Source organism: Tenrec ecaudatus, chromosome 10 (genome assembly GCF_050624435.1).
Source record: "Tenrec ecaudatus isolate mTenEca1 chromosome 10, mTenEca1.hap1, whole genome shotgun sequence".
NCBI lineage: Eukaryota > Metazoa > Chordata > Mammalia > Afrosoricida > Tenrecidae > Tenrec > Tenrec ecaudatus.
The window spans coordinates 120,975,307-120,988,301 of record NC_134539.1 but is presented as its reverse complement, the minus strand read 5'-3'; the positions used below and the strand labels follow the sequence as shown (position 1 = coordinate 120,988,301).

Genomic DNA, 12,995 nt, shown 5'->3' with positions numbered 1-12,995 from the left:
GCTGAGTCAGAATCAGCTGACATCAACATAACTTAAGCAGTGCCTTTCTTTTTTCAGCCACTGCCTATTTCATGTTTAACCATTTATCTTGTAGAGATTAATTCACACACCATAAAATTCATTATTTTAAAGCCTACTGTTCCATGCTTTTAGCATATCCATAGAGTTGTTCAACTGTCATCACTAATTTCAGAGCATTTTTGTCTATGCTAAAAGAAACCTTGACTCCTTAGTAGTCATTTCCTATTCCTTCCCCTCAATTCCCCGTCCCTGCCAACCACTTACCTTCCTTTTGTCTTTCTGATTTGCCTCCTCTTGATGTGTCATGAACAAAGTAGAAATCATGCTCTTTTTTGTAATTCACTTAACTGTTTTCAGAGTTCATTCATACTACTGCAAGTATCAGTATTTAATTCCATTTTTTCTTCTTAGCTTTCTTGGTAGTTTATTGATAGTTAACATGCTGTACAATTCACCCATTTCAGGGGACATGTCTGTAGTTTTTAGTATATTCACAGATCTGTGCAGCCATTACCATAGTCAATTTTAAAATATTTGCATTACCCCAAGGAGCCCTATGTCCTTTAAAAGCGATCAACTCTTTCTCTGCCAGCACTTAGCAATCAATAATCTGTACTCTTGTCTTTACAGATTCAAATGAATGGGATTATGTAATATGTAGTCTTTGACACTTTGTTTCTTCACTTAACATGTTTTCAAGGTTATCCATGTTGCAGCATGTATTAGTGATTTTTGTTCTTTTCTATAGGTAGTTTTCCATTTTATAGATGTATACCTTTTATTTGATCAACATATGTGTTGTTTCCACTTCATGATTATTAGGAATAACGCTGCTTCAGCACTTAAGGACCAATGCTTTGTGAACATATGTTTTAGGTTCTTTTGCGTATGCTCCAGGAGTGATATTCTATTTAGTGTGTAGGAGTGTGGGGGTTGAGTAAAAGTTTACACAAGGTAGTTTTCTTTTTACCATTTTCTATACATCTTGTTTTATGACATTTCGTTATAATCCCCGCACTGCCACAGTATTCTTCCCACTTTTCCCTGGGCTCCCTGTTCCCATCTGTCCTTTCCTGCCCCTTCCTCTTTCTGGGCTTCGATAAATACTTCTCTGTAGGTCTCGTGTGCTTTATTGTTCTAAGGAGTATCTTTCTCATGGTTGTTATTGTTAATTTTATAAACCCGTCTATTTGAGGGCTGAAAAATGATTGCTCACTTCATAAGACTATTTTTTAGCTAAAAATCGATCCTTGAGGTATGAGTTCAGTTCCTAATTTAAGAGGTGTCCAAGGACAACATAGGGTCCTGTGGGTTCTACCAGTCTTATCAGACCTGTAAGTTGGGTCTTAGGATTTTTAATTTTGTGTCACATTTCTTCCACCCTGTCCAGGACCTTCTATTGAGTCCCTGACAGAGCAGTCCTTGTAGTCAGCCTCCTTATGGTTCTTAAGACCTCAAGGTTGAGGTACACATGGTTTATTAGTTCTTTGGGCTAACTGGTTCCTTGAGTCTTTGGTTTTCTTCTTTTTTCATTGTTCTGGAGAAGGAGCCCTCTGGTATAGTGAACTGTGCACTGAATTGCTATATGCAAGGTCAGCAGTTCAAACCACCAGCTACTCTGCTGAACAAAGATGAGATTGACTAGTTCCATAAAGATTTGTAGTCTCTGGGGGTGACGGAATGTTCTGAAATTAGGTAAAACGATGCATTCACATCTCTGAATAACTATAAGTCACCAAGTTGTATGCTTTAAGGGTAGATTTTATTGTATGTGAATTATATATCAATAAAGTTAGTTCTTTTTTTTTAAGGTTTATAGTTTTGAAAATCCAAAGGGCCAGTTCTGCTCTGTCCATTAGAGTTCCTCTGGGTCAGAATCAACTGGATGGCAGTGGGTTCTTTTGTTCTAGACAAGGAGAGACCAATTGTGGAACCTTTTGATTTCTTCACTGGCTTTTAAGACTCTTAGTCCTTACTCGGCCAAAGTAGGCTGTAGAACAGTGGTTCTCAACCTCCCTCATGCCGTGACCCTTTCATACAGGTCCTCCTGTTGTGGTGACCCCCAACCATAAAATTATTTTTGTTGCTATTTCATAACTATAAGTTTGCTACTGTTAAGAATAGGGCGACCCACGGGTTGAGAACTGTGCTGTAGCGCATTATCCTTGTGGACTGCCATGCCAGTTGACCTGGGCAACCCCGTAGGCTAGTACCTCGTTTCCTCAAGGTGTTTGGTTATGTCTAAGAAACTGTCATCACACCTTTCTATTCCCAACACATTCTTGTATATACTTGCAACAAAGGTAAACACACATGTGCAAATACCCTGTATCAAACCTATATATATTTATGAGTTTATACTCTCCTTTTCATACCCATGCAGCCTTTTGTCTGTCTATATAAGGGGTACCCCCAAAAAAGAACAAAAATGGGAAAAAGCTCTGCTGTGTGGCGCTTTCCCTAGGACAGCATGGAGCAACTCACTCTGAGTTAGTGCACCCTGTGGAGTTGCCTGGGAAGGCTCTGTCTGGTCACAGTGAATTTTTTCGTAAAAGCATTTTCGCTCTAACCTCAGATTTTGTGATGGCCGATTTAAGAGAATATCATACAGCTGTGAAATTTTATTTCCTGCTGGGGGGTGATGGAGGAGTGGGGGTGAGGGGGAATGCTGCAGAAACTATTGTGATGTTGAACACAGCTTACAAGGACAGCACTATGGGAAAAACTCAAGTGCATGAGTGGTTTTCTCGTTTCGAAAAAGGTGAAATGTCGATGGATGACAAACCTCGTTCTGGACATCTGTCAACTTCTGAACGGATGAAAATGTCATGCATTTGGAGTTCAGTCCACCAGGTCAGACTACTAATCAAGCTTTCTATTTAGAAGTTCTGAAAAGATTGTGTAATGACAAAAATGGCCTGAAATGTGGCAGAAGGGGGACTGGTTTTGCTACCATGACAATACACCTGCTCATGAAGCCATCTCTGTGCACCAGGTTTTTGGCAAAAAACAGCATGGTCTCTCTTGCCCCACGCACCTTACTCACCTGACCTTGCTCGTGCAACTTCTTTTTGTTTCTGTCTATGAAGAGGAACAGGAAAGGGAGGAGGTTTGACAACTTACGGAGAGGTGAAGAAAAAACCAGGGAGGTGTACTGTCAGCCATCCAAACAGATGAGGTTAAAAAATGTTTCCAAGAATGGAATTGCAGATTTGACAGGTGTATTATGTGAATTAGAGAGTACTTTGAAGGTGATAAGGTTGTTTGGTAAAAAAATTTAAATACATAGCTTTGGGGGAGGGGAACATTGTGGTTTTGGGGGGTACCCCCTCATATTGCATAGTTCATTGTTATTGCATGATTATGTTTAATTCTCACACTCCTTTTTCTCCACTTGCTTTGTTTTTATGTTTGTTTGTTTGCCAACTACGTTCTTTATTTCCTTCAGTCAAGTTAACACTTACCTAACCTCTAGCCAGTTAGTCCAATCTCTTCCACCTCCCATAGCCATCAAAGGTTTCTTGTAGCGTTAAAACGTTTTCTTGACTTTTTTGTAGTAGTGGTGTCATATGATATTTGCCATTTTGTGATTGATTGACTAATTTCACTGAGAATAATATCCTCCAGGTTCATCCACGTTATGAGGTGTTTCACAGATGTATTCTTATTTTTTAACATTGTAGAGTATTTCATTATGTGAATGCACCATAATTTGTTAATATATTCATCTATTAGGGATTTAGGTTGTTTCTGTTTGTTTTTGCTCTTGTGAATGAGGTTGTGATGAACATAGGTATGCGTATATCTATTTTTATGATAGCTCCTATTTCTCTTGGATATATAGCTACTTATGGGATTGCTGGATCATTTAGTTCTATTTTAACTTTTTAAACTTTCCACAATGGTTGCAGCATTTTATTTTATTTTATTTTGTAATCATTTTATTGGGGGCTTGTACAGTTCTTACCACAATCCATACATCTATCCATCAAGAACATATGTACATTTGTTGCCATCATCAGTCTCAAAACATTTGCCTTCTACTTGAGCCCTTAATATCTGCTGCTCATTTCCCCCCTCCTTCCCCACTCCCCCCTACCTCATGAACCCTTCATCATTCATAAATTATTATTTTGTCATATGTTGCCCTGTCCGACATCTCCCCCCTTCCCCCCCCCCCCCCCCCGGCCTTCTTCTCTGCTGTCCCTCCCCCAGGGAGGAGGCTATATGTAGATTCTTGTAATCAGTTCCCCCTTTCTACCCCACATTCTCTCCACCCTCCAGGCATCGCCACTCTCACCACTGGTCCTGAAGGAGTCATCTGTCCTAGATTCCCTGTGTTTCCAGTTGCTATCTGTACCTATATATATCCTCTGGTCTAGCCAGATTTGTAAGGTGGAATTGGGATCCTGATAGTGGAGGGGAGGAAGCATTTAAGAACTATTGGAAAGTTATATGTTTCATCGTTGCTACCCTGCAACCCTGACTGGTTCATCTCCTCCCCACAACCCTTCAGTAAGGGGGTGTCCAATTGCCAACTGATGGGCTTTGAGTCTCCGCTCTGCACTCACCCACATTTTCAATGATACGATTTTTTTGTTCCTTGATGTTTGATACCTGATCCCTTCGACAGCTCTTAGTCACACAGGCTGGTGTGTTTCTTCCATGTGGGTTTGGTTGCTTCTGAACTAGTTGGCCACTTGTTTATCTTTGAGCCTTTAGGACCCAAGATGCTATATCTTTTGCTAGCCAGGCACCATCAACTTTCTTCACATTTGCGTATGCACACGTTTGTCTTCAGTGATCGTATCAAGAAGGTGGGCACCCACTGATAGGATTTTTAGTTCTTTGATGTCTGATAACTGGACCCTTCTACACCTCTTGGTCAGGCAGGCTGGTGTGCTTCTTCCATGTGGGCTTTGATGCTTCTCAGCTAGATGGCCGCTTGTTTATCTTCAAGCCTTTAAGACCCCAGACGCTATATCTTTTGATAGCCAGGCACCGTCAGCTTTCTTCACATTTGCTTATGCACACATTTTTCTTCAGCAATCGTGATGGGAAGACGTGCATCCTGGAATGCCAATTTAATAGAACAACGTGTTCTTGAATTGAGTAAGTGCTTGAGTTGAGGCCCAGTGTCCATCTGCTGCCTTAATACTAAACCTATAAATATATGCACATAGATCTGTTTCCCCACACACTTATATAAATATATTTACATATGTACATTCCAGTCTTTAGACCTCTATCAATACCCTTCTTTTTTTTCAATACCCTTCTTTCCTCTATTTCCTTTTACTTTCCTCTTGTCCTACTATCATGCTCAGCCTTCATTAGAGTTTTGGTAATTTCTCTCGGTTACCTTGCCCTTGCTGAATCCCTACCAGGCCTCTCACACCCTCCTTGCTACTTATTTTGGATCACTTATTACTCCTGTGTCCCCCGGAACCATTGGTCCCATTGTTTTCTCCTCTAGACTATTCATCCAGTCTGTCTTATCTAGATAGATCTGTAGAGATAACAATATGCACCAAAAATCAAGTCATAGCAAGATAAGCAATGAGTAAGAACACAGCGATGACAACAAAAAGGAAACCAATTACCCATAGAAGAATAAATTAATTAAAAGAGAAAATTTTTTTTAAAAAGAAAAACCTGTGATTAGATCAAGGTCTGATTTTTGATCTCTAGGCGTGTCCTTCAGTCAGGTCCAATGGGGTACCATACTTTGGCCCCAGAGTCTGTCCTTTGTACTCCCTCGGGGGCTCTCTGCTCTACTCCCACGGTTGCTCTGTTGCATGCTTTTAGTGGTTTGCCTCAGTGTCACAGGGTCAGTCTGGGCCAGTCCCAACTCTGAGTCTCCAGTGTTGTCCCCTTTAGGGCCCTGGGCCATCAAGGGGCAGCAGGTCTCAGTGGGATCAGCCATAATTAGTCCACTCTGTCCATTGGCTGTTCAGAACAAGGATATCATCCTCTAGGCCTGATGGGCCAGGCTGTGCTCCACTCTCTCTTCCTCTCCCTTCATTTGCTCCCATTTGCTCTGTTCAAACATGCCCCTCTCCTCTAGCTGCAGCTTCAGTGCTGTCCTCTCAAGTAAATTCTTCTGGGGTGAGGGGCAGTTGTCCACATAACTGGTATTGGGGCCGAGCCTTCAGGACCCCTCCACTGGCTCTCCACTCCTTGCCGGCACACTGCATTCGTCTGGCACTGACTTTATATCTGGTCCCTCTTTCCCTGTGGAGACACAAACAATACCCTTTCCTTGGGTGGGTCAGTACTCTATTCCCCCATCACACAACTTTTTTTTTTCCCCCTTTCCACCCTCCAACCCCGTTTTAGTTGGCTACCATATGTACCCCTGGATTTGGCCTGGCCCCAGTTACAGCATTTTATAGTCTGCCAGTGGTGTATGAAAGTTCCAATTACTACACACTCTTTGCATCCTCTATTGTTTTCTTTCTTTTTTTACTGTACTCTCATTGCTGGAGGAAGTTGATATCTGTGTTAATTTTGATGTGCATCTCAAATGATTAATGATCAGAGCATTTCTTCATGTGTTGGTTAACTTGATGTCTTTATTGGTGTGAAGTGTCCAAGTCCTCTGCCATTTTTAATTGGATTGTCTTTTTGTTGTTGAGGTGTTGAAGTTTTCTATAAATTTTAGAGATTGCTTGTGCAGTTTGAGTATGTTTTATGGTTTATAGGCCTTCAAAGTTTACCTCTTAATTTTTCTTTGTTGAGTGTTTAATGGTTTTTTTTTTGAGTATTTAATGTTTTGAGGAACTGCCAAACTTCACAGCAGCTGTACCGTTTTACATTACCTATGTATGAGGATTTCAGTTTTTCTACACCTTTGCTGATATTTGTTATTTTTCATTTTATTGTTAGTGCAGTCCCGTGGGTGTAAAGTGTTATCTCCATGTGATTTTGATTTGCATTTCTTTAATAGCCAATGAAAAGGAGCACGGGTTATACATAGTTAAGCAGTTGGCTGATAACCCAAAGGTTGATTTTTCAAACCCATTCAGAGGCTCTGGGCATCTAATGAAAGGAGTTTTAGGTTGCAATCTAGACCAGGGGTCCTCAAACTGTTTAAACAGGGGGCCAGTTCACTGTCCTGCAGACCCATTGGAGGGCCAGACTGCAGTTTTAAAAAAAACTATTAACAAATTCCTATGCACACCGCACATATCCTATTTTGAAGTAAGAAAACAAATGGGGCAAAAACACCCGGCGGCCGCATGTGACCCGTGGGCTGTAAGTTTGGAGGACGACTGATTTAGACAACCTATGGGGCAATTCAGGGACATGTAACCACAAGAATGATTAGTGATGTTGAGTATCGCATGTATTTACTCATATCTATTTCTTCTTTGGAGAAATCGCTCATTCAAATCCCCTGCTCTTTTTTTTAAAATATAAATCATTTTCTTGGGGGCTCTTACAGCTCATAACATGTCATACATCAATTGTTTAAAGCATATTTGTACATACATTTGCATCATTTTCTTTTTTTTTTTTTACATTTTATTAGGGCCTCATACAACTCTTATCACAATCCATACATATACATACATCAATTGTATAAAGCACATCTGTACATTCTTTGCCCTAATCATTTTCAAAGCATTTGCTCTCCACTTAAGCCCTTTGCATCAGGTCCTGTTTTTTTCCCCTCCCTTCCCACTTCCCCCTCCCTCATAAGCCCTTGATAATTTATAGATTGTTATTTTGTCATATCTTGCCCTATCCGGCGTCTCCCTTCATCCCCTTCTCTGCCGTCCATCTCCCAGGGAGGAGGTCACATGTGGATCCTTGTAATCAGTTCCCCCTTTCCAACCCACTTACCCTCTACTCTCCCAGTATCGCCCTCACACCCCTGGTCCTGAAGGTATCATCCACCCTGGATTCCCTGTGCCTTCAGCTCCCATATGCACCAGTGTACAACCTCTGCCCTATACAGTCCTGCAAGTTAGAATTCGGGTCATGGTAGTTGCGGGGAGGAAGCATCCAGGATCTGGGGGAAAGCTGTATTCTTTTTCAGTACATCGCACCCTGACTGACCCTTCTCCTCACCTAAACTCCTCTGTGAGGGGATCTCCAGTGGCCGACATGGGCTTTGGGTCTCCACTCTGCACTTCCCCCTTCATTCACTATGGTGTATATATATATATATTTGCATGATGCCTTATACCTGGTCCCTTTGGCACCTCGTGATCGCACAGGCTGGTATGCTTCTTCCATGTGGCCTTTATTGCTTCTGAGCTAGATGGCTGCTTGTTCACCTTCAAGCCTTTAAGACCCCAGACATTATCTCTTTTGATAGCCGGGCACCATCAGCTTTCTTCACCACATTTGCTTATGCACCCGTTTGTCCTCAGCGATCGTATCATGGAGGTGTGCAGCCAATGATATGATTTTTTGTTCTTTGATGCCTGATAACTGATCCCTTCGGAACCATGTGATCACACAGGCTGGTGTGTTCTTCCATGTGGACTTTGTTGCTTCTGAGCTAGATGGCCGCTTGTTTATCTTCAAGCCTTTAAGACCCCAGACACTATCTCTTTTAATAGCCGGCACCATCAGCTTTATTTACCACATTTACTTGTTCACCCGCTTTGGCTTCAGCAGTTGTGTCGGGAGGGTGAGCATCATAGAGTGCCAATTTAATAAAAGAAAATATTCATGCATGGAGGGAGTGCTTGTGTAGAGGCCCAACTACTTAAGCCCTTTATATCAGCTCCTCTTTTTTCCCTTCCCACCCTCCTGGACCCTTGATAAATTATAAATTATTATTACTTTACATATCTTAAACTATCCGCTGTCTCCCTTCACCCACATTTCTCTTGTTTGTCTGGGGTTGGGGGGTATAGTATATCATCATTGTAATCAGTTCCCCCTTTCTCCTCCCACATTCACCCTATCGTACCCTCATGGTATCAATACTCCCATTATTGTTCCAGAGGGGTTTATCTATCATGGATTCTGTGTGTTGAGAGCTCTTACCTGTACCACTGTACATGCTCCAGCCTAGTGGATTTGTAAGGTAGAATTGGGGTCATGACAGGTGGGGGAGGAAGCATTAACGAACTGGAGCAGTGGTTCTCAACCTTCCTCATGCCGCAACCCTTTAATATAGTTCCTCATGTTGTGGGGACCCCAACTTAAAATTATTTTTGTTGCTACTTCATAACTGTAATTTTGCTACTGTTATGAACTTTAATGTAAGTATCTGATATGCAGGATATATTAGGCAACCCTGGTGAAACGGTAGTTAAACCCCCAAGGGGGTCGCGACCCACAGGCTGAGAACCGCTGAACTAGAGGAAAGTTTTATCAGTACTATACTGCATCCTGATTGATTTGTCTCTTCTTGTGACACTTCTGTGAGGGGATGTCCAATTTCCTACATGTGGGCTTGGGTCTCAGCACTGTCCACCCCCACCCTCCCCAAACTCCTTGCCCATTCATATCATTATGATTGTTTTAGGTCTTCTGATGTCTGATACCTGCTCCTGTTGACACCTCATGGTCACACAGGCTGGTGTGCTTCCATGTAGGCTTTGTTGCTTCCCTGCCAGATGGCCTCTTGTTTAACTTTAATACCCAGACGCTGTATCTTCTAATAACAGGGCACCATCAGCTTTCTTCATCACATTTGTTTATGCACCCATTTTGACTTCAGTGATCATGTCCGTTATTAGAATTAGGTTATTTATCCTTTTTTTCCTTGAATTGAAAGACAATTTTATTTTGGAAGCTAATATAAACTAACTTTGTGGACAACTCTTTATAGCTGAACTTGTATATATTGAATTGTATGATATGTGAATTATGTCAATAAAACTTTTAGAAATTAAAATGTAGAAAATGAAGTGTTGCTTATGAAATAAAAGTTAACTTCACCCTTTATCCATATGTTGGTTTATTGCCATCAAATTAAATATCATGGACTCTTAGTGATCCATAGTTAACTAAATTGTAAATTCTTGTGACCTCATAATTCATAAGGTAAAATGATTTTTCAGTCTTATTCAAATCTGGAAGTCAGTGATACTATTAGGTGACGCTGTCTAGTAAGTATGGGATGACTTTAAAGTTGGCAGTTCAAACTCACCAGCTTCTCAGGAGGAATATGAAGCTATTTGTACCCCTAAAGCTTTACAGACTTCGAAAACCCTATAGAGGGTCACTATAAGTCTGAGTTGACTCAGTGACATTGGGTTTGTTTGGAGTTTACTACTTTTTAAAAACCAAGCTAGCTCTTTGTAAAGGAACAAAAAAGTGTTCTATTTTTAAAATAATGGTTTTCTCTTTCAGACATTTGCTTCATCATTGTTTCCAGGCTTTGATGGATCATGGTGTGAAAGTTGCTTCAGTCTTGGCCTACTCGTTCAGTAGACGATGCTCGTATATAGCAGAATCAGATGCTGCTGTAAAAGAAAAAGCCATTCAGGTTGGATTTGTTTTAGGTAAGTAATACTAAAATAAAAGTATGCTTTGTCCTGTGAAAAGACTCAGAATAAATCTAATGATAAAAGACTCAGGACTATCCAAAGGCAGTCTAAGTAGGTTATGAGAAAAAAGATGAAATTGATTTAATTGAATAAGATGTGTTATTGAACATTAACATGTATTGATAATTATCTAGTAAAGTCATTTTTTCTTTTCCTTTTTTTTTTTTGCACAGGGGCTCCTTGTCCCTATGTCAGGACCAAGAAAGAGAAAATATTTTCCATTGGGTATATGTAATGAGGCTTACAGATCTTTCAAAAGTCATATGTGTTAAATAACAAACGTATCACTTAGTTGATGGGTAATATCATAAGCAGGTAGCACAATAAACATGCAGTGAAATGAGTCATCATCATGACCTAGTGCTAGTTGACCTCGGAAACCCCGAGTCCTCCCCAGGGGAGCAATATATGATCTGTAACGGCAAGAGACTTCAGAAGAGGGCTTGCTACATTTTACAGTGGGTCAGGCTATGGAACCGGATTGCTCTTATCTACAGATAACTTAAGCCGTAGTAAAGAGCAAATGCAGGTATGAAATATCTTTTAGAGTAGCTCCTTTATGAGAGTTCCTTTACGGGGGGTTATTGGAGGAACTGTGTTCAGTCATGAGAATGTGTATTAAGATTTATTTATGTCTCATAACCGTGAGGGTCTTCCCCCACCAGAGTTGATTTTCCAGAACCGCAATTATAAGCATAGAAGGTTTAGCTGCATTACAATCTCATCCAGTCCCTCAGTTTACCATACTCCTTCACTTCATTCAAATCTATGCTCACTTGTCACCTCCTTAAACAGTATTTTCTTGACCAGTTAAGCTAAAATTGTACACATACCCTTGTTTTGCTTTATTTTTCTTTATATTACCTCTTGTTATTTGCAATTTTATTTATTGTCAGTTCTCCCTTTTTAACAAAATCTACTGCCACCAGGGTAAATTCCTAGGGAATAGCCAGCCTCATTTTTCTCCTGACAAACAACTGGTGGGTTTGAACCACTGACCTTGGGTACTACTACTTTTTTTCAAACTTTTTTCCTTTTGAAATTATTGCAGAGTCACTGAAACATGCAAAAACAGCACATAAATTCCAGTGAACCATTTCTCCATCTTATTCAATGGTAACATATAACTTTTTGACAGTATCAAAACCAAGAAATTAGCTTTGGTACAGTACTGTTAATTAGACCGGATTTCAGATCATTTTGTTTCCACCAGTTTTTATATACACTTATATGTGGGCTCCTATGAAATCTGTGTAAAAAAAATTTTTATAATCACCACTGTCGTCAGGCCACCACTCATCTGTCAGTTTGTCATACTGTGGTGACTATGTCTTGCATGATGCTGGAAGTTACGCCACTGGCCTTTCAAATTCCAGCAGGGCCACCTTAAGGTACTTCTGACTAAGACAAATTATAAAGAAGGAAAAGACAGTCTTATTTCTGAAGGATTAGCACTGAAAAATCTTAATGAGTAGCCGTGGAACAGTGTCTGATACATTGCCATAAAATTAGTATCTTAGTTTAGAAGACACTCAAAATAGGACTGGGGAAAGCCTGCCTAAGTAGTGTGATGTGAGTGGAGCAAAGCTTTTTTTTTTTTTTTGAATCGTTTTTATTTTTTTTTATTTTAACAATTTATTGGGGCTGATGCAATTCTTTTCACAGTTCATACATATACATACATCAATTGTATAAAGCACATCTGTACAGTCTTTGCCCTAATCATTTTTTTCTCTTTTCTTCTTTTACATTTTATTAGGGGCTCATACAACTCTTACCACAATCCATACATATACATACATCAATTGTATAAAGCACATCCATACATTCCCTGCCCCAATCATTCTCAAGGCATTTGCTCTCCACTTAAGCCCCTTGCATCAGGTCCTCTTTTTTTATTTTCCCCTCCCTCCCCATTCCCCCCTCCCTCATATGCCCTTGGTAATTTATACATCGTTATTTTGTCATATCTTGCCCTATCCGGAGTCTCCCTTCCCCCCTTCTCTGCTGCCCCTCTCCCAGGGAAGAGGTCACATGTGGATCCTTGTAATCAGTTCCCCCTTTCCAACCCACTCACCCTCCACTCTCCCAGCATCGTCCCTCACACCCTTGGTCCTGAAGGTATCATCCACCCTGGATTCCCTGTACCTCCAACCCTCATATGTACCAGTGTACAGCCTCTGTCCTATCCAACCCTGCAAGGTAGAATTCGGATCATGGTAGTTGGGGGGAGGAAGCATCCAGGATCTGGGGGAAAGCTGTGTTCTTCATCGATACTACCTCACATCCTAATTAACCCATCTCCTCTCCTAAACCCCTCTATGAGGGGATCTCCATTGGCCGACACTTGGGCCTTGGGTCTCCACTCTGCACTTCCCCCTTCATTTAATATGATATATATATACATATATACACATACATATATACATATACACATATATACACATACATGAACAC

General features: G+C 40.7%; 1 protein-coding gene across 1 annotated transcript in view; it reads left to right on the top strand.

The window, feature by feature from the left end:
* The window catches only part of APPBP2 (amyloid beta precursor protein binding protein 2), a 71,073-nt gene that overhangs the window by 16,289 nt on the left and 41,789 nt on the right, over positions 1-12,995 (top strand). Inside the window, exon 3 of the mRNA XM_075561476.1 lies at positions 10,342-10,493. Within this exon, the coding sequence (XP_075417591.1) occupies positions 10,342-10,493 (152 nt within the window). The remainder of the gene's footprint in view (positions 1-10,341; positions 10,494-12,995) is intronic.